Source organism: Nematolebias whitei, chromosome 3 (assembly GCF_014905685.2).
Source record: "Nematolebias whitei isolate Nwh7 chromosome 3, NemWhi1, whole genome shotgun sequence".
Classification (NCBI taxonomy): Eukaryota; Metazoa; Chordata; class Actinopteri; order Cyprinodontiformes; family Rivulidae; genus Nematolebias; species Nematolebias whitei.
Window position 1 is genome coordinate 20,563,340 of NC_056500.1, and position 21,600 is coordinate 20,584,939.

Sequence of the window (21,600 nt, forward strand, 5' to 3'; positions counted from 1 at the left end):
GTAATACTTTTGGCTTTGTAGTATGTCAGCTGTATGGTTCGTCTCAGCAATCCTGCTGGTGTGAGGGGATTGGGGAGGGGAGAAATCCTCAGGGACAAAGTGAACTCTTTGCTCTTCTGCCGCCACATCTGGATGACACACCACTGCCTCGCATCAAAGAACAGCTGCACAGGTGGTGGGAGAGAGCGATGGGACACACACGCATGGTGCTTATTGAAATAAAACAGGCGCAGACACGTTTACAGATGGAAATGTGTTCCCACAGATGCAGTCAAGTTTTTAAAATTCTGCATTTAATGTATTTTTATTCAGGTCACCCTTGTGAAAGAGATTTCGATCTCAACGGGCTCTACCTGGTAAAATAAAGGTGATTGATTGATTGATTGATTGATTCCAAAATCTGTGCTTTAGATTGAAAGGCTTTGGTCTTCTAAGATGGCATGACACTCCTGAAAAACCATATCTTTAAAAACAAATATGGGAGGAACAATTTGTCAATAGCATCCATCATATTGAACTTTCCAAGCATCCTGGAAATATTTTCAACATTAAAAAAAACTTGCATTCCTCAAATAAATGTGTATAGTCTGCAGTTTTACATGCCTAAATTTTTAATATCTTGTGTGATCTGTTAGTTGTGTGTAGGGAATTGTTCTCAGATACTACCCCACCAAATTTCAACACAAAATCTGTAAAACTGACTAACATATGTTTTTGTGTTTACCAAGGTCGACTGTGGCAGCCATCTTGAACCAGGTTGGCTCTGAAAGTTAATCAGTTGTAGATATTCATCCAGTGATTACTTTTTGTGGGTTTCAGTAACACTCTTCCGCTCTGGAGTTGTCCCTGGCAAGAGGCGCCGAGCAGGAGTGGGCATACTTGTTGCCCCCCATCTTGGTGCCTGTATGTTGGGGTTCAGCCCGGTGAACGAGAGGGTAGCCTCCCTCCGCCTACGTAAGGGGGGATGGGTTCTGACTGTTTGTGCTTATGCGCCAAACAGCAGCCCAGATTACCCACTTTTTTTGGAGTCCTTGGAGGAGGTACTGGAGAGTGCGCCTCCTGGGGACTCCCTTGTTCTACTGGGGGGAATTCAACGCTCACGTGGGCAATGACCATGAGACCTGGAGCGGTGTTGTTGGGAGGAATGGCCCCCTGATCTGAACCCGAGTGGTGTTCTGTTGTTGGACTTCTGTGCACCTCGTGGATTGTCCATAATAAACACCATGTTCAGGCATAAGGGTGTCCATATGTGCTCTTGGAACCAGGACACCCTAGGCTGCAGTTCAATGATCGACTTTGTTGTCATCTCATCTGGTCTGCGGCCACATGTCTTGGACACTCGGGTGAAGAGAGGGGCGGAGCTGTCCACTGACCACTACCTGGTGGTGAGTTGGCTCCAGTGGTGGGGGAGGATGCCAGTCAGACCTGGCAGACCCAAACGTATTGTGAGGGTCTGCTGGGAACGTCTGGCCTCTATTGTTGAGGTGGCTTATCAGAGCTGTGGCCGCAAGGTTGTCATGCCTGTCGCGGAGGTAACCCTCGAACCCGATGATGGACACCGGCGGTGAGGGATGCTGTCAGGCTGAAGAAGGAGTCCTATCGGGTCTTTTTGGCCTGTGGGACCCCCGAAGCAGCTGATGGGTACTGGCAGTCCAAGTGACATGCGGCTCGGGTGGTCGCTGAGGCAAAAACTCAGGCGTGGGAGGAGTTCAGAGAGGCCATGGAGAATGACTTCTGTACAGCTTCGAGGCGATTCTGGTCCACCATCCAGCGTCTCAGGGGGGAAAGCGGTATGCCACCAACACTGTTTATAGTGGGAGTGCTGCTGACCTCAACTCTGGATGTCGTGGATCGGTGGGCAGAGTACTTTGAATACCTCCTCAATCCCACCGGCACGTCTTCCACTGAGGAAGCAGAGCTTGGGGACTTTGGGTCGGGCTCTCCAATCTCTGGTGCTGAGGTCACCGAGATGGTTAAATAGCTCCTTGGTGGCAGGGCCCCAGGGGTGGATGAGATTCGCCCGGAGTTCCTTAAGGCTCTGAATGTTGTGGGGTTGTGTTGGCTTATGCGACTATGCAATATTGCGTGGACATTGGGGGCAGTTCCCCTGGATTGGCAGATTGGGGTGGTGGTACCCCTATTCAAAAAGGGGGACCGTGGAGTGTGTTCCAACTACAGGGGATCACACTCTTAAGCCTCCCTGGTAAGGTCTGTTTGGGGGTTCTGGAGAGGAGGGTCTGTCAGATATTCAAACCTCGAATTCAGGAGGAACAGTGTGGTTTTCGTCCCGGTCGTGGAACACTGGACCAGCTCTACACCCTCAACAGGGTCCTGGAGGGTGTGTGGGAGTTTGCCCAACCAGTCTACATGTGCTTTGTGGACTTGGAGAAGGCATTGGACTGCGCCCCTCGGGAAGCCCTGTGGGGGGTACTCCGGGAGTATGGGGTACCAGGCCCTTTGATACGGGCTGTTAGGTCCCTGTACGACCGGTGTCAGAGTTTGGTCCGCATTGCCGGCAGTAAGTCGGGCTCGTTCCCAGTGAGAGTTGGACTCTGCCAAGGTTGCCCTTTGTCACCAATTCTGTTCAGAACTTTTATGGACAGAATTTCTAGGCGCAGCCAAGGTGTTGAGGGGATCCGTTTAGGTGGCCTTAGGATCGCATCTCTGCTTTTTGCAGATGATGTGGTCCTATTGGCTTCATCAGATCATGATCTACAGCTTTCGCTGGAGCGGTTTTCAGCTGAGTGTGACGCGGCCGGGATGAGGATCAGTTCCTCCAAATTTGAGGCAATGATCTTGAGCCGGAAAAGGGTAGAGTGCCCTCTCCAGGTCGAGGAGGAGGTCCTGCCCCAAGTGAAGGAGTTTAAGTATCTTGGGGTCTTGTTCACGAATGAGGGAAAAATGGAGCGTGAGATCGATAGGCAGATAGGTGCAGCGTCTGCAGTGAAGCAGGCGCTGTATTGGTCTGTCGTGGTGAAGAGAGAGCTGAGTCAACAAGCAAAGCTCTCAATTTACAGGTCATTCTATGTTCCTACCCTCATCTATGGTCATGAGCTTTGGGTTGTGATTGAAAGAACGAGATCTCGGATACAAGCGACCAAAATGAGTTTTCTCCGCAGGGTGTCTGGGCTCTCCCTTAGAGATAGGGTGAGAAGCTCTGTCATCCGGGAGGGACTCAGAGTAGAGCCACTGCTTCTCCACATCGAGAGGAGCCAGTTGAGGTGGCTCAGGCATCTGGTTAGGATGCCTCCTGGACGCCTCCCTGGTGAGGTGTTAAGGGCACGTCACACTGGGAGGGGATCTAGAGGAAGACACGAGGGACTATGTTTCTCGTCTGGTCTGGGAACGCCTCAGGATTCCCCTGGAGGAGCTGGACCAAGTGGCTGGGGAGAGGGAAGTCTGGGCCTCCCTACTTAGGCTGCTACCCCCGCAACCCAACCCATGATAAGTGCAAGAGAATGGATGGATGGATGGATTTCAGTAAAACATGTCAAGGGATTCATGAGATATTTTGCTAACAGACACTGTTGACTACAACAGTTACCAAAGTTTCAAGCAAAAAACCCAGTGTGCTCAACGTATGTGAAGAGGATGATTCGCAGCTACTACAACCACATATTTGAGCTCACCATCTGAAATTAATTGACTTTTTGATAATTTTGGGTTTGCCAAGGTCGATTAATTGTGGCAGCCATCTTGAATTGTTTTGACTCCAAAAGTTAAACACATCTAATGATAAATTTCTGTTGGTTTCATTAAAATCTGTGCACTGGTTTATGAGATGTTTTGCGAACAGACGGATAAACCAACACACACACAGATAATGAAAATGAATGTCTGTCAACTTTTATATACATATTTTAAACCTGCTGTGGCTGCAGCACAGAACAAAGCACTGCGTAAATCACAGCATACTAATTCTAATAATTTATTTTTAGCTTTAGAAATATCATTTTCAGAATGTATGAACATATCTTAGATTCCTTTGATGGGATCAATACATTCCTGTCACCTCTGCCTGCATCTCCTCACCTCAACATGTGGACACAGGATGAGCCAATCGCTGCTCCGCTCTGCAGGAAGCACATGTGAACCACTTACAGGGTAACGTTCAGAGCCCAAAACTCCCCCCAGACCTTCCCTGGACTCCCTCCCCAGCCTCCATCTGCCTGCTGGTGATGGATCGCCTATGAGGAATGATGAATCTGCTCCTGTCAGGTCCTCAACACATCCTCATCTGGGATTCAGCCTTAAGGAGAGCAGAGCATCACCATCACCCCGCACTGCTCGGAGAGTACACGCCGTACGTCCTCAGGCAAGACAGTCATGGTCATGGATTTCAATTTTAAATCAAAACTACAGCGTTGCCCTTTCAAAAGAAAATAAAAGTAGAAGTTTGACAGACTATCATAGAGGCAGAATAATGTTAATGAACTTGCTGAATGTTCTGTGCATCACGATGTGGCTTTAGACTTATGTCAAAATTATTTGTTCTGTCACATTGGATAATTTTGAAAATACATTTCAGCTTATTTTTTGTGTTTAGTTGATCAGATCTGTGTTCTGTTAGTCATAACTTAGGTTCAACGGTCATCCTGAGGACTCCCTTCCTTTATCTCAGTTCTCCCCTTTAAATCTCTTTTCCTGTGTAAGGATCCTGGTATGGATAAATATGAGGCCTACTGCAGATATGAGGCAAGTAGTATGTCCTTGTACATAAAACAAATAAAATTTGAATGGTTTCAACAAGAGAACCTTCAATGAAGTGAACACAACAAGCAGGTGAGCGAGGATTGCAGGTAAACAGCAACTTGGGTAACAAAAACACAATAAACACTAGACTGGGCTAGGCTGAGGTGGGCGTGATGACCAAAGTGGGTTCAACTGTCTGTCAAAGAGCTGCGTGAACTCAACCTTTTAACAGGTGCTTGACTGGCAGGTAATGAGTTGCAGGTGTGACTACGGGACCAGAAAGTGAACGTGTCTGCTAACCTGCATGCCCACTCTCCACCCCCCACTCTTTGTCTTCGTTCATTCTCCTCCTCGGGACCTGGACTTGTCAATTCCCTTCCTAATTACCAATAAATAAAAGAATAAATAAACTTACTGGCAAAACTTTATAAACATTTTTCAATAATTAATTACCTTTCTTTTCAGACTGGTGGTGGACAGAAGATGTGCATTTCCAGTCTGTCACAATTAAACCACAGTTTTTATCTCGTGTATGTGACGTGTGGCCAAGACTTTTAAGTTCTTATTAAATGTTTAAACTATAAAATATGATAGACCAAAGTGAAATAATGCAGTCTCAAACCACTTTGGGCCTTTTATGTAACATCTACAACACCATCAATTTGCCACTACATGGCTATTTATGTATAATTGTTTGGGTAATTGTGATTTAGTCTAATTAGTGGCCGTTTGGTAAAGAAAGATTACATGTTTTTTTTGTTATTTTTTTTGTTAATGTTAATCCAGAAAGAGACAAGCAGGCAATTGTCTTCATAGTTGAAATTGGCCTTTTTTAACTGGAAAACACATTCAGATGTCATTTTAGAGAATGAGGAAATGTATTACATTCATGTAAGACGGTGATGAGAATTTAACCACTTTTTTTAACAAAATAAATTAATCTTGGTCTCATTTTGTTAAAAAAATAAATAAAACTCAAAGATCTATTTTTCATTTTACACTATATAAATACTGTAGGTTTAGAGTAGCTTTAAAGTCATGTGAACTCACAAGCTGAATCAGCTATTTTTAACCGTGTACACATCTCAGTTTTTACTTTCCTCACACATTTCATCGTTCTTTCTTCATTTCCTGTGAAGTAAGAGGACAGATTTGGGTTTTTCCCAAGGCCTGGGTGTTATGTGTACTGAGGGAGAAAATGGCTTCCTGGTAGCTTTAAAGCCAGCAGATTTTGAGCTCTTTCCAACCAAAAGGGCCTCTGTTATTCTGAACGCACTCTCTCACTGCCGTGGTGGTCACTCGGCTTTATGAGAGTCAGCAGCACAGATGTTTTGTGTTTTTGTGAGGATAGATCAGGTTAAAAGCTCACGCTGATACCATGTAAGCAGCTAGATCGATAATCTGCGAGAACCAATATCCACAGAGAGGAATAAAGTGTAAACCGTGTGTGTGTGGGGTGGGGTGGGGGACTCATATCTCACAAAACTGCACAAATAGAGGCAACCACGCTCAGTCTGGATTACTCCCTGAAAATTAGTTAGAATTTCAACCATTCCTTTCTTTGGCTTCCTCCCTCACACTTTCAACACCAGGCAATATTTAGAATCATAACAAGCAATAAATCTCAAAGTAAAAGAGAGAAATTACAGAATAATTCAGGAGGCGAACGGTTACAACAGCGCTGTGATGGGTTGCTGGCAGATACTGGACTCGTCTCTTAACCCTCGACTGGCAGGCAGGACTGAGAACAACAAAGCCCACATGTGTTGGCACAGCTTCCTGCAGCATCTTTACAGCAACACGCCCACTGACAAACCAGACGGAGAAAAAGCCTGGGGCTCAGGCCCTCCTGATGGAAGCAAATTAAACATCTCAAGCTGGTTTTTGGTTCAGGTTGTGCTGGGAGAACGTGAAGCTTGTGAGGGAGTGTACATACTCACTCGTTCTATCATATTTAATCATGTTAAATTGTTTCAGTCTTATTTTGAAAGTTTAGATCACTGTTCCAGAAACCTTAGACATCTCACCAGAGACAGACCCAGTTAACTGGTTGAGATTTGCATCGTTTATAAAAATTGGCAACCAGTTTAAACCATTTATCAAGGAGGAAAATGATGCAGCAGCTGCTGCTACAACCAGCTCCATGCAGTCTGTTTCTTAGCCCACTACATTCAATTTAGTTTAATGTATTTATATAGTGCCAAGTCACAACAGAAGTCATCTCAGGGCACTGGGCAGAAACATTCATATATAAAAATAAAAAAAGTTAACACTATTTATCTGAGGAGCAGACTGCTTTGAATTAACTCCGTCGCAGAACTCTCATCTTGAGAAAGCATGAAGGCGACAGTGGAAAGGAAAAACTCCCTCATGAGGAAGAAACCTTTAGTAGAACCAGGCTCAGGACAAGTGGTCATCTGCTTCGACCAGCTGGGTTTGAGAGGAACAGGAAGGAGAAACAGATACACAATGGCAGGTCAAAAATCACATTTATTATCTGCTGCTATTTGTATCTATATGTTTATTTTTTGTTTTCCTGTCCGCTGTGCTCGTTTGTTTCTATTGTACAGCACCTTGGTTGGCCTTGTTGCGGTTTTAAGTGCTCTATAAATAAATTGGTACGGTATGTTAAGATTAAATGAAAACTATTCAATTTTAACAAATCATTTAAGGAAAAGAGGTCACTTTGTCCTCTAGTAGTCTAAGGCTATAGCAGCATAACAAGCCGACCCTAACTATAGGATTTATCATAAAGAAAAGTCTTAAGCCCGGTCTTAAAACTGGACAATGTGTCAGCCTCATGGACAGAAACTGGAAGTTGGTTCCACAAGAGAGGAGCCTGATATCTGAAAGATCGTACTCACATTCTACTTTGGGAAACTCTAGGAACTGTGAGTAAGCCTGCTGTCTGAGAGCAAAGTGCTCTGTTAGGAAAATATGTAACAATAAGATCTGTAATATAAGATGGAGCTAGGTTATTGAGGGCTTTGTAGGTTAGAAGTAAGATTTTGAAATCTCTTCTGGACTTCACAGGGAGTCAATGGAGAGAAGCTAAAACTTGACATATGATCTCTCCCACTAACTCCAGTTTAGACTCTGGCAGCAGCATTTTGGATTAACTGAAGATTTTTTAAAGAATTATTTGGACACCCAGATAATAAACCATTGCAATAGACCAGTCTAGATGTGATAAATGCATGCACCAGTTTATCTGCATCATTTTTAGATGTTTCTAATTTTAGTGATATTACGCAGGTGGAAGAAGGCAGTTCTAGTAACGTTTTTAATGTGGGAGATAAAAGACATGTCCTGATCAAAAATAACACCAAGATTTTTAAGAAAACTAAGAAAACTTCCGTGTACATATTTTTTTGGTATTCAAGTTCTTCTAACTTAAGCTCGACTCATGATCAGTATTTTTTAATTGAATTTGATCCGACGCGCTTAGAAGTTTTAAGTGATGTTCGATACATGTCCATTTAAGTTAAGTAATTCTGTCATCTTTTGTTAACTGGGAAAAAACAACAACATAATGGCCAAAAGACAAGAGACACAAAGCTTGTAGCATGAAGGTCATTAATGCAGAACTGGTGAGCAGTGGAACAGAGCCTGAACAAATACAGCAGGAGTAAATGGAAAGTGGAGGCACCTGGGGGATTACTAAGTGGGGACAGGTGTGAGTGACAGATTGAAGACACTGAAGAGGCTGACTAAGGGTGAAAAGAAATGACGCAAGAATACAAAAAACAACACTAACAATAAAGTACAAAAACACAGACTGAAGATCTGAACGGAGAGAGAAAAAAATAACAGAGCTGAAGTAAAAGAATGATCAGGTAAACACAAGAATCCCAAGATACAGAAAGCAAAACCAGAACCCTGATCTCAGACACAATTAACCGAACTACACATACATAAGAGTACAGTCACATATATGTCTGTCCTTGTCATCATCTTACAAGCAGTCAAATTATCATTGTCAAATTATGCGTCTGTTAAATTTAGTCCATTCCTGGTATGTGTGATCATGAGACGTTAGAGTTTGATCAAGAACATTTGTTTAGTGTTTTATGTTTATGCTAAGTTCAGTAAATGCATCCAACATGTAAAAATCATATGATGTCCTTCAGATATTTAACTGTGAAAACCTTCAACGAATAACCTTCAACCAGCTGCACTGATTTTGTTTCTGCACTTTCACTTCCCCTTCCGCCAGTGCTTTTCAGAAGGTATAATCTATAAGAATGAACATTTCAGTCTTTTTACTTGACTTGACTCATGTTTCTGTCTTTGCTTGCTTTGTGTCGAGCACTGAGACAGATGCAAGGTTTTCAGTAGTAAACATAGTGAGAATTCTGCTTGCTGCGTTCACAGAAATGACACATATAGAGAAAATGTTAGCCCTGTAAGCAGGCAAACATGCCTGTTGTGTCCTGCTCAGCTTGTGGACTCAGTAAAGCCATTCCTGAACTAAACCGCTGTGTCTCCTGTTCATTATTGACATTGTTTTCTTTAAAAAGATGGGATGAAACGGCTTGTCACAATGTTTCCTTTGTACAGTGAAACAACAAGACACTGAGTTTCAGATCCATGTCAACCACAGTGATACATGCCCTGATCGTTGTTTGTTCATCACCGCATAAATGATCCGAACCTTCCTGGCAATCAGCCGACAATCAGGCCAATCAGGCAGAGAAAAGACCAAAATAAACAGCAGGGGTGTGAGTGATGGTCGTGCAACGCTCTCACTGGCCTGATGTGACCTCAGGATGAGGCGACCTCGTGATTAATTGATGTTTAAGCTCATTCACTGTCGGCACACTTCCTTTTCCTTTGGGCCTCCTAAATGACTATTCTCTATGTCAAGCCCCCTCTCCAATGATGGCCCCCGCTCACACTCTAACCCCCTTTCAGTCTGACTGTCTGGGCCGGAGGGAGGCAGCGTGGGAGTTTAATTGCCTTGTATTTCCATGAAGCCAAGTTCATTACATTAACAAGTCCGACCCACGCTGCATACTTCTAACCTGCTGCAATTTGTTTTTGTGCTTGTTAGGCTGCCAGAGAGGCAGCTACCCGCTCAGATGGCTGAGGGAGAAGGTCACGGCGAGCTCGGCGTGCACAGGCATCTATTGTGATGCACCAGTTCAGTTGAAGAAAGTATGACAAGGATTTACAGCCTGGTGAGCTGGGTGTAGTCAGCCTGGGAGAAACCAGGGTCTCGCTGATTGACATGAAAATAACATGAGGCCTCAACAGAGTGGGGGACAGTAGAGGCAGCACTGACAGTGAGCTGCACGTTTTGAAGAAACGCAGAAAACTTTGGGAATAAATTTTAAACAATCTAAGTAAACACTAACCCCCCCACACCCGTTTTAAGCCCAATTGACCTAACATGCAAACAGATTTTAGAAAAAACCTCTAAGAAATTAACAGAAATGAATCTATTTTGTATTATCAAAATGGTTTTCAGCAAATTCAGAGTGTTTTTTTTAGCTGTTTGACACATTTATTACTTTATTATTTGTAATTTGAGCTAATATATTGACCCTAAATTGTGTGTCTCTTGACCAGATGAGGCCATGCTAATTGTGAGCATGCTGACTAGCATGCTCCCTTGCAACATCTGCAGCATTGTGCTGTGTGATAAAACTGTTTAGTGGCCTTTTATTGTGGTCAGCCTAAGGCACACCTGTACAATAATCATGCTGTCCAATCAGCATCTTGGTATGCCACACCTGTGAGGTGGACGAATTATCTAAGCAAAGGAGAAGTGCTCACTAACACAGATTTACACACATTTTTGAACAATATTGGAGAGAAAAAGACCTTTTGTGTAGAAAAAGTCTAAAATATTTTAGTTCATTGGGAGCAAAAACAAAAGTGTTGCATTTATATTTTTGTTTAGTATATTTTTGTTTCCGTAAAATGTAACTCTGACACAGCTACTTGCAAAAAAATATTTGATAAATTATTTCATCAAAATATTTGTAATAAAAACTTGGACTTATGTGTAAAATTTCATGAGCTTACCTGAATTACTTAACGAGTGGTTGGTTTTCTACAATAGAAATCATTGTTTCTATTTTTATTTACAATTATTTGATTAATAAATTGTGTATATCTTGTCCAGATGAGCACAAAATAAAAATATTATGTTAAAAAAAATTACACGTTTCAGACCTAACTGCTTGAAAATTTTATAACGTTTAAATAAAATATTCTCTTATAATTTGGAATCATTTGTATTAATTTTTTTAATGTTAAACTGAATAAATTAAAAAAAAAATTATAATCTAAACAAAACTTTTTAGTTCTATATTTCTTCTTTGCACAAGGAGAGGAAGGCTGCTGAGAATGTTGTCAAACTAAAACACGAGCAAAAGAAACAAATTCAGGATTACAAGAAATCTCTAAAGATCAAAACATTCAAAGTCAAACAGTCTGTGAACGCATCAATGACTCACGGTCACAGTCATGATCAGTGGAAAATGTCAAAAGAGATAACTAATCAGGGCATGTTTGTGAAGACTTATGCAGATTGAGAATACAAGATTTTCAGGCTGCAGATGAAGAATTTAAATCAGTGGTTTTCTTTACAAATCACTGAACCAAGAGGGACTCAGCAGAAGGCTGAGAGGGACGCCACTTTTAATTGAAAACACAAATATGCAACAAAAAGCATCAAATGGCTCTATGAAACAGTTTTTTGGATTGGTCTCTTTTTGTAAAATAAAAACTAGTACTGAAAGTCAAGTTTGCCCCTAAACATTGAGCAGAATAAGAAAAAGCAGGTTTATGAGCAGAGAATAAAATGCAACCTAAAAAAGAAGTTATAACAAAAACAGGGTTAAATTCAGCAACACAATTAGCAAATATTTCATCACATTTCCGAGCATGAGGTGTAAGTTTCAGCATATATGCTGATTGCTACAAACAGTTTATGCAAACGCACAACCCTACTGTATGTCTTCATTCATGGATTTCTCTCATTCACACTCACTGAATGTAAAGTTCATGGAGGACTGAAACTTTCTGTGGACTCTGACAGACTTCAGGTTACAAAAGTCACAGCACATGCACCACTTTCACAACACTGGAGTTTCCACTTTGCTACACATAAACATGACATGTATGTGTTGCATTTTTTTTAAAGCTCGCAAGTAAAAAAAAAATCACTCTTCCAAGAATTCTTGATTACAAAAATGTAGCTCGCCTCATCGTAGTAATTCAGAGACAACATGTACTTGATGGTTGAGCAATGGTCAGTGGTGTAAGAAAACCACTGCAATGCTTGCTGATTTATCCCAAGTTTCATTTGGAAGAGTGAAATAAAGACGTAAAGCTAAAGAGGCGTAAAAAACGTTAAGACGTACTGTACGGCTCGAAGGCAGCCCTAAAGCAACACAATAAGGAGGGAAATGGGCTGAATCCAGTGGTCTGAGTGAGCGTCTCTGAAAGTGGATATGAAGGCGGATGAGCCACGCCAGCCTCCTCTGACTGCATTAACAAAATCTAATGGAACGTCTGGCTCCAAGAGGCCTCGTCATCCATTATCTGACTGTTGCCCCACGCAACCACAAAGGCTCACAGTCTCTGAGGCTGCAGCTCCACCATCGCACATGATGTCCTCACTTTTTTTATTCTCACTGCACCCTCCTAATGAAAATGACTGGTAAATCAATTGTCCGGGTACATGAGGGGGATGGGGAATAAATAAATAAAAACAGGGGGGTGATGTCCACATGCGGCCCGAGGCCACAAATTACTGTGAATTAGCAGGTGAAGAAAAGATGATGATGGTCATATTTCCTATTAAGACACAAGAATCAGATTTAAAATCCGTCCCATGGTGTAAACAACCACATTTCACTGTGATGTATTGCACGTAATCCTTATTATTGACTGCCATGAAAGGCGGATAACAATGTATATGCCTCATATCCTGATGCATGCTCAATAATTCAGGTAGAAAAACATAAAAAAGTTAAATCTGGTCCTCTGGATGTACATGCCTGTGTGTTCATTTGGCTGTCTGTTATTTTATTACCTGTATATATCTCATGAGCCACTGGGTGAATTTTAATTAAACTCTCGGGAAGTAATTGTTGGGTGAACATCTACAGCTGACTAACTTATGGAGTCAATACAATTCAAGTTATTAGACACAAGTCGTCAACCTTGGTCAAAGCAAAATTGATCATAACTGTAAATTTTAAGATTGCAAACTAAAATTTGGTGTGGTATGGTGGCTGAGAGTTGTATATCCCAAACGCTGACTGATCAAACAAGATCTTATATAATATAATGTGTTCATAATGCTTTTTGCAAGATTTAATCAAAAAGCTTAAAACTCCAACATTTAAAACAATAGAAAAATGCATTCCTGTGATTTTAGATTTTTTATTCTTTTGTTTTTGTTTTGTGTTAACTTATGGAACATACAATTTCCATATGTCTGTTTTCTGTTTCTACTTTCTGCATCTATTCCTGCTGAAGATCCATTTCTGGACACGCCTTCGCTGAGTTACGATCTCAACATGATGAAATAATTGGCGTGTTTTTGTTTTAGATTATAAATAAATGTAAACTAAATCACTCTGTGTTGATAAATATATATATGTATATATTGTTTTTTTTGCAGTAAATTATTGTATATGCTTGAAATTGACTGAGAGGGTGTTGCATGGGGAAAGTTGTTTTAAAAAGGATGTAATGCAGCAATGTGGTTAATATGTTCCTGTTCCAACTTTTTTAAGAAGATGTTTGCATCAATTTTTTTAAGTATTGATCTTTAGAACAACCACAAAATGTTACTCTTTTTTTCTATTTAATGGATTATTTTTATGTGACTTCTAATTCATTTTGTTTTTCATAGAATTTCATTCAATATCCTTTTTTCATGTGATCTATTTATCTGTCTGTCTGTCCATACTGTATATAAACTAGAGAAATAATTGCATTTCCTGCGAAAATGCAGTATGAATGCTTATTGCAGAAGAACTTGTTGAAAAACAGCTGAAATTAGCTAAAAAAAAAAACATGCTGAAACATAGCTGAAAATGAGATTGAAAAGCGTAAATCAGCAGGAGAAAACAGAAAAAAAACACAAAAATTGAAATGAGTGCAAACAATGTGGGATTAGATGACAAAGCTAATATTTACATAAAAACAGCTAAATAGTAGCTGAAATAACTGAAGTTAGCGGAAATAAGATGAAAGGAGCAAGTTGAAATTAGCAGAAATAGTTGAATTAGGCTGAAAATAGCAGAAATTAACACGAAAACTTGAAGTGATCTGAAAACATCTGAAATTACCTAAAATATGCCAAAAAAAAAAATAAATAAATAAGCTAGCTGAAAATGTATAACATGCTTAACTTGGCATAAGAAAGCACAAAGAACACATTTGTCCAATTAGGCTGAAAGAAGCAGAAATTAGCACAAAAATGTGGAAATTACCTGACAAAAGCTTAAATTAGCACAAAACCAGCTGAAAAATAGCTAAAAAAAGCAGGAAGTAGCTTAAATTACCAGAAGGACGAAGAGAGGGAGAGCACATTTTTGTTGAATTAGGCTGAAAAAAGTTGAAATGAGTGCAACAAAAGTGGAATGAGTGCAACAAAGCTCAAATTAGCATAGAAACAGTAAAATAGTATTTGAAATATCAGATAATGCTGAAACTTGCAGAAATAAGCTGAAAGGAGCAGAAAGAAGTCAGAAGAAGCACAAACATGTAGTTAGCATCACAAAACAGCTGAAAAACGGCTGAAATTAGCAGTAGCTAATAATCTGACAGAAGCTGAACCAGAACAAAATGTGAACGAAGCAGTAAAAGGTTGTAAACAGATCTAAAGATTTGAAGGATGTAAAATGAGCTCAATTCATTTTCTATGAGGAAAAAAGTGTCAGAAAAGACTAAATATTGCAAATAGCTAATGTTGCACATATACCAGAAGTCTTAGCACCTTCACCTAGAGGAGCTGAACGTTTTGATTTATGATTTGTTGAAATGGCACAAAAACTGTGAAACGAGAAAGATGCCGAAAAACGTTCGGAAGTAAAATGGATCACAATAGTGTGAATGCTTCATAAACATTGACACTAAGGCCTCACATTCATTTAGGGAATGAATATCACCTACTGTCTTTCATGCCAGAGTTTCAGACTAAAATCGTCTTATGTTAACTTTTTTTTACATTTATCGTTGTTTTACTCAAACCTTGAAAATCGCTCTGTTTACAAGCTCATGCAATATTACAAGATCTCACACCCAGTGCGCGTGTTGAGGATGACCCTCAGCTACTACCACATCTAACTATAGCTCATTATCTTTAAAACTGATCAGATCAGAGACATTTTTGTGTTGGCTAAGTTTGACTAACTGCGGTGTCCATCTTAAAATGGACAGAGTGTAAAAGTTACAAGATGGCCTCCAACAAGAAGAACATCTAGTCAAGAGACAAAAGTTCTGAAGTATTCAGAACCCTTCAACTCCCTCATGGTTATGAACTTGTTTAGTTCTCAAACAGAATCTGGTTGTTTCGCAGGCCTTTGCTCATTTGCAGTCAGAGAAGGACTCAGGAGGTGTGCTCTACATCTGACCAGAGGAAAAACATGGTTATGTTGTGCTCATGTTCATGTGGTGAACCCGAGCCTCCTCACGTCCTATCTTTCCTACCTTGAAGCAGGTCTCTGCGGTCGGGGTTTGAGCACTGGTGAGAAAATGACAGCGTCATCTCAGCATGGAAACGGGCGATGAACCAGGAGGGGTGGGGTGGTTTGTGGGTAGGTGGATAATCCCTCATTAATCCATGACATATAACCCAGCACACACTGACTGCATGCTTTGTGTGTCTGCAGGGAGAAAGTGTTTCTCAGTGGTCCTGGGGGTCAGAGGCAGGTTTGATTTAGGACATTCCCTGGAACTCTGGAACGAAATGAGGACACAGGAGTTCAAGCACAAGGTTCCTCTGTGTGTTTTTCACACCGAGTTTTAAACGTAAAGGCATTTGGAACATAATTACTACAAAATGTGGCCACTTCTACATCTGCTGAGCCACTGTGTCCGAGAATCATGTGACAACAGGATGTTATGAATTTTCAACGAATTGGATTCATGTGACTGCTCCCTGCCGTGCCGCTCACGCACCAACCACACATTTTTCTGTTTTCACCTCTGAACAAACGTTCCTTTCTGCGTTTGTCTTCAGCAGCTTGTTTGCCTTCAAGCGGAGCAGCGGGGTCATGTCAGCAGATCTCCAGATGATAATTTCTCAGCAATGTGAATTCATTATAGTAAGATTCAACATGGGCCACACTGAACTGAGCTTTGTTTGCTGCTCGGAGTCCTTTCACCAGCCTGAGCATGGATTACTCATACTACAGGAAATAATCACGCCAGGGTCCATTAAGTGGGATGGCAGGACACCATATCAGCATTAATCTTCCACTTAGCAGAGCAGCCCCTGGAGGGAGAACAAGATGGAGGGGAGATGGGAGGGGAAAACCGTTTACAACTCTACTACACTAACCATTTTGTCCCCAAGAAGTAAAAACGTTGGTTAAACATTTTCTGTGATTGTGTGATTTAGTCTTATTTCTGTTTAAACACCCATAAATCACAGTAACTTGCATGCTTTTATTTTATTTTAATTTGTTTTCATTATGTTCCATAAAATAAACTTTTTAGCTTCTGCTGCAAGGAGATTTGTCATCCATATTTCAATTGTTTTATACAAAAGAATCCATCCAGTCATTATCTTTACCTGCTTCTTCCTTTTTGGGTCACAGGGGTCATTGGTGCCCATGTCCAGCTATCACTTTGCGAGAGGCAGGGAACTCCCTGGACAGGTCCATGTCCATCACAGGGACATAGAGACAAATGAGACAAACAACCATTCAGTCTCTCACTCACACCTAGGGACAATTTAGAGTTACCAATCAGCCTAACATGCATGTTTTTGGTCTGTGGGAGGAAACTGGAGTACCCGGAGAAAACCCACGCATGCACAGAGAGAACATTCAAACTCTACCCAGAAAGGCCCCTATCCAGGATTCGATTAAACACTAAGCTAGAAACACTGGGAAAATGCAGTGTGACGAATAATTTTGCTGAAAGCTGCTGAAGCTGAAATCAAGCTGTAAATTTTCAATAGCTGAACTGTCACTACTTATTTAATATGAACAGTTGAAAATGTAGCACAAAAAAATATATAGTTGAATCAACAAATGTACAGTTAGAACGATAGCAACATCAATAATAATAATAGTAATAATAATTATAATAATAATAATAAAGAGAAACATGATAACAATAGTGTGAATGATTAATAAACATTCACACAATTAGAAAATAAGAAACTAATGATGAGATTTGCAAATTACAAGGCTTGTGACATTGACATTGTTTCAGCGGTACACAGCGCCATCTAGTGTCAATAAATATACAACTTTTTTGTTTATAGTTGTCCTATAATAGCCCTGAAGGACCCCGGTTGTCATTAGAGTTTGGAATATTTATTCGTCATGTTATTTTTTCTAAATAGGCCTAATGTTTATAATGCACATTAATTTTCAATATCCGTTTTGTAAAAATTAAAACTACTGTCATACAGTGTTTTTAGTTGCCCACTAAAAGGGATGGGGGTCGCCCATTTATGTGCCTGATCAAAATTCGCTCCTGCTAACCGTCAGTCGCGGGGCAGTGACAGCTGAATATTATTCATTCAGTGTTTTAGTGTATGCTGAAAATATAGTCGCTACAATGTTCGAGGAAGCTAGTGAAGTCTTTGATAACATGTTCAAATCTTCGTTTCCCCTAACCTTTATTGTGTTTATCCCTGCGGTGTTGATCCTGGTGTCCCCTCTTCCAGCCGAAGCAGCACACGAGTTCACGGTGTACCGCATGCAGCAGTACGACCTCCAGGGACAACCGTACGGTGAGACAGCTCTCCGTTTCCGCAGTTTTTGTTATAAAACGAAGACATCGGTGTATTAACTGTGTTAGTGATTAGAAACTGATTCTGCAGCAGGCGTGTTGTTTCCAGCGACTAGCATAGTTAGCTTTTTAGCTGCTAATGTAGCCTAGCCATACGATCAAGGAGCAGTCCATTAAAATGGCTCGTTGTAAAACTATAGAGGTTAAGTGTTAATAGATAAGCTGTTTGTTTGAAAATGCTTATGTGCCATTATTGCAAGCAGTTTGGAAGAAAACCATAAAGTTAAAGAGCACGTATAATTTTATTTAGGTGTAATTCACAAGGAATTGCTCATTTGGATAAGTCTTAAATAGTCATAACTCAACTATTTATTGACAAAAACTAAATAAATAACACCCAAAATGACATTTTGTCCTCAGTCACCAGACATTTCACAGAATATCTCAAATGTCATTCTTTGTAGGTTAAATTGTGTCCCGTCTTCTGTTTGTGGTCCATGGGTTTTCACAATATGATGTTCACAAGTACATCCAGAATGGTATTCTGGATGGCTGAAATGTTCATTTTGACTTGTAAGAATTTAATTTAGATGCCTTCTTTGAATATACTATCTAATTATTTTATGATAATGTTGTTTGCTGTACTTATTCCGTTTTGTGCTTGATTAAAAGAGCTATAAAAAAAAAACAACAACACTTGTTTTGCAGTGATGGCTTGATGGCACACATCATCTGTAATTATCTGGGCATGTTGTTGGTGACTTGGCAGAGTGACTTGTTTGATACATTTTTACACTGCTTTGCTTTCAAACTTTATTTTATATTTATGTTTTCTGTTAACAGCATACTTCAGTTGTTTCAGCACATCTTTTAGTATAAAGTAACGGCATTTAAATTTTAGTTAGTAAGGAATTTTAGCTTCACTTTGAATTCAAAAGGATTCAAATAAGCAGTGCATCACAGGCTACCTTGTACGATTTACAGATATTTTATGAATCTTTAAAGTATTTGTACTAATCATAACCTTAAAAATATGTTGTTTAACTAAGGCTGTCTTGTAAGTTTAATGAAGTTAGCACAATAATATATTCTAAAATAACTTATACTTTTATAAACGAATTGTCAGGTTGTGCTGGATTGGGTTAAAAAAAACATTTAACAGTGTTTTGGAAAGACTTGCTCTTCTCACTTTGGGCCTGCTGTTTCTCTGATTGCCTACATATCTACTGACCGAATGCATTGAACTAAAGGAGAGCTCAAACTTGTCAGATATCCTCTTATTGTCACACTGCTAATCCACAACGATTCTTGAAAAAGTAACCGTTACACTAGAAGCCTTCTTGTCAAGCAGCTCACCTCGTTTCATTTCGTTCACCATCAGCCTCACTCTTGAAATTGCAATTGATTCGTGTTAGTTCCAATTTATTAATGACCCCAGCTGATGAATGAATAGGTCTCTTGCCTAAAGTGTTACTGAACCGATGAGTCCTCTCTCTCGTATCTTCAGGTACCCGAAATGCCATCCTGAATACGGAGGCGCGCACCGTGGAGGCAGAGGTACTAAGTCGTCGCTGTGTTATCATGCGACTGGCGGACTTCTCTTACGACAAGTACCAGAAAGCTTTGCGGCAGTCTGCGGGGGCTGTGGTCATCATCCTGCCCAAGAACGTGTCTTCTATGCCACAGGACATAGTGCAGGTACTGACACAGTTCAGTGTGACAAGTCTTTGTCTTGTCTCAGTTTGTATTTCCATGTATATTGGGCAACCATGAAGCCTCACCATTCCTCTGATCTCTGTATTTTTGAAGGTTTCCACTCAGTTTTTTTTTTTTTTTTAACATTTATTAAAACTCAAAAGCAGGATACATGATTAAAGGGGGAGTTGAGATATTTCTTAATCCCAGCAAAGGTTAAATATTATCTCCAGTAAAGTATGCTTCACATACTATGACTATCAAAACCTCCCATTTTATATGTCATCTACTAGAACATTAAAGTGTTTGATTTATTCATGTTGCTACACAATAGATTAACTTTTTTTATTAGCAAATTAATGTACTGACAGTTTATTTTCTTTCTGCTTTTGCCAAGATTTATCAAAAACGTACCCCTTCCATTGTTTTTAATCTTCTCTCAGAACTTGTTCCATCTAACAACGTCCTTTAATGTTTAAAGTTGTTTGCATTTTCAGTGTTAGTCTAGTAGTTTTCCATATGAAGCAGTTTTTGTCTTATCAGGGCTGCTACGTGTTTGTTCCCCCTCTGTAGCAGTTCATGGAGTTGGAGCCAGAAATGTTGGCCACTGAGACCATCGTCCCCGTCTACTTTGCCATCGAGGATGATGAGCTGCTGTCCATCTACTCTCAAACCCTCACCTCCTCGTCCTCTCAGGGTTCCTCATCAGCAGCTGAAGGTAGATAATGAAAACGCCCCAACATGATCTCTGTAGTACCTAATTTAACATGACTTTCATCAGGTTTTAGATAAGACAGCGGGATGGAATATCTGTGGATTCATTTAGCATTTGTTGTTTTGCTATTCTTTCATCTGTAGTGTTGCTGCATACAGCCACAGCTAATGGCTTTCAGATGGTGACCAGTGGAGCTCAGAGCAAAGCTGTCAGCGACTGGGTCATCACCAGTTTGGAGGTGAAACTTAAAACTGCAATCTAAGACTGAAACTGAATCTGAGTGCTGAACGCTGCAGTTTAAATGAAATGATGTGAACTTAATATCCTTTACCTACTTTGTTTGAATTATTTCTGTAAGTTGGTTAGTCTGATATAAACCAAACAAGACCGTATAGATTAGTGTTTAGTCATTAACCATATATTAGTCATTTCACTTCATAAGTTAGTTTCAAGATTTGGTCCTGCTACACGTGAACATCTTTTTATTTTATTAACGAGCTTTATCCCCAACAATGTTTTAATAAAGCATAAACGCATACAAAAGATTATGTGTCAACTTATCCATAGAACAGATCTTCACAGATCAGCTCAGTTTGTCTTTTCTCAATGTCTGGCTGGATTTAAAATCTTAAATTATAAACTTTAGTCACTACGTAAATCTGTATTTGAGCATATGAGGTTATTTTTGTTACGCCACATAAATATTTTCATAAGTTGGTATGAAATGTGTTAAAATTCACTAAGTATAGACTAAACAGATGTATTTATCTGTAAAAAAAAAAAAAAAGTCAACTCACTGTGTGGGCTGGCAGCTTCATGAAACAAAGCATATTTTATTGCCTTTTATTTACATCATACTTCAAATATCTGTGTGACAGAAAACTGTTTTTCATCTGTGTAGTCTGACGGCTCTTTGGTTCGTTCATCAGGGTCGTCTGGCAGGAGTTGGAGGAGAGGACCTGCCCACTATTGTCGTGGTGGCTCATTACGATTCTTTTGGAGTGGCTCCAGTATGTTCTTTTTTTTCATTATTCTTGTTTTGTTATTGAAAATTTTAAATACTTTATCAGTAAGTATCGCTTAAATGTTTTATTTTGGCAACTGTAGCAGTTCAGGACATGCCATACTTGGTCAGTGCAGCTGCCAGTAAAAGTCGGGAGGCGGCTGAAGTAACCAGACTGTGTGTGGTTGGTTGTAGTGGCTGTCGTACGGAGCAGACTCAAACGGTAGTGGGGTGTCCATGTTGCTCGAGCTGGCTCGTCTCTTCTCTAAACTCTACACCTACAAACGGACACATGCTGCGTGAGTATCAGTCTCACATCAAGATGACTTGGAACATAATTATTACAATCATAATCAGCTTTTAACACATAAAAATTATATATATATATATATATATATATATATATATATATATATATATATATATATATATATATATATATACATATATACATACATACATACATACATACATACATACATACATATATACATACATATATACATATATACATACATACATACATATATACATATATATACATACATACATACATACA

The 21,600-nt window shown here is 40.0% G+C and overlaps 1 protein-coding gene across 4 annotated transcripts in view; it reads left to right on the forward strand.

Annotated features, from left to right (window-relative positions):
• Positions 1–17,349: 17,349 nt before the first annotated feature.
• The window catches only part of ncln (nicalin), a 9,736-nt gene continuing 5,485 nt past the window's right edge, over positions 17,350–21,600 (forward strand). For all 4 annotated transcript variants that reach the window (XM_037674645.1, XM_037674646.1, XM_037674647.1 and 1 more), the window contains exons 1-6: positions 17,350–17,629; positions 19,136–19,326; positions 19,897–20,041; positions 20,182–20,276; positions 20,968–21,048; positions 21,237–21,340. In XM_037674645.1, the coding sequence (XP_037530573.1) occupies positions 17,455–17,629; positions 19,136–19,326; positions 19,897–20,041; positions 20,182–20,276; positions 20,968–21,048; positions 21,237–21,340 (791 nt within the window). In that variant the 5' untranslated portion in view covers positions 17,350–17,454. The remainder of the gene's footprint in view (positions 17,630–19,135; positions 19,327–19,896; positions 20,042–20,181; positions 20,277–20,967; positions 21,049–21,236; positions 21,341–21,600) is intronic.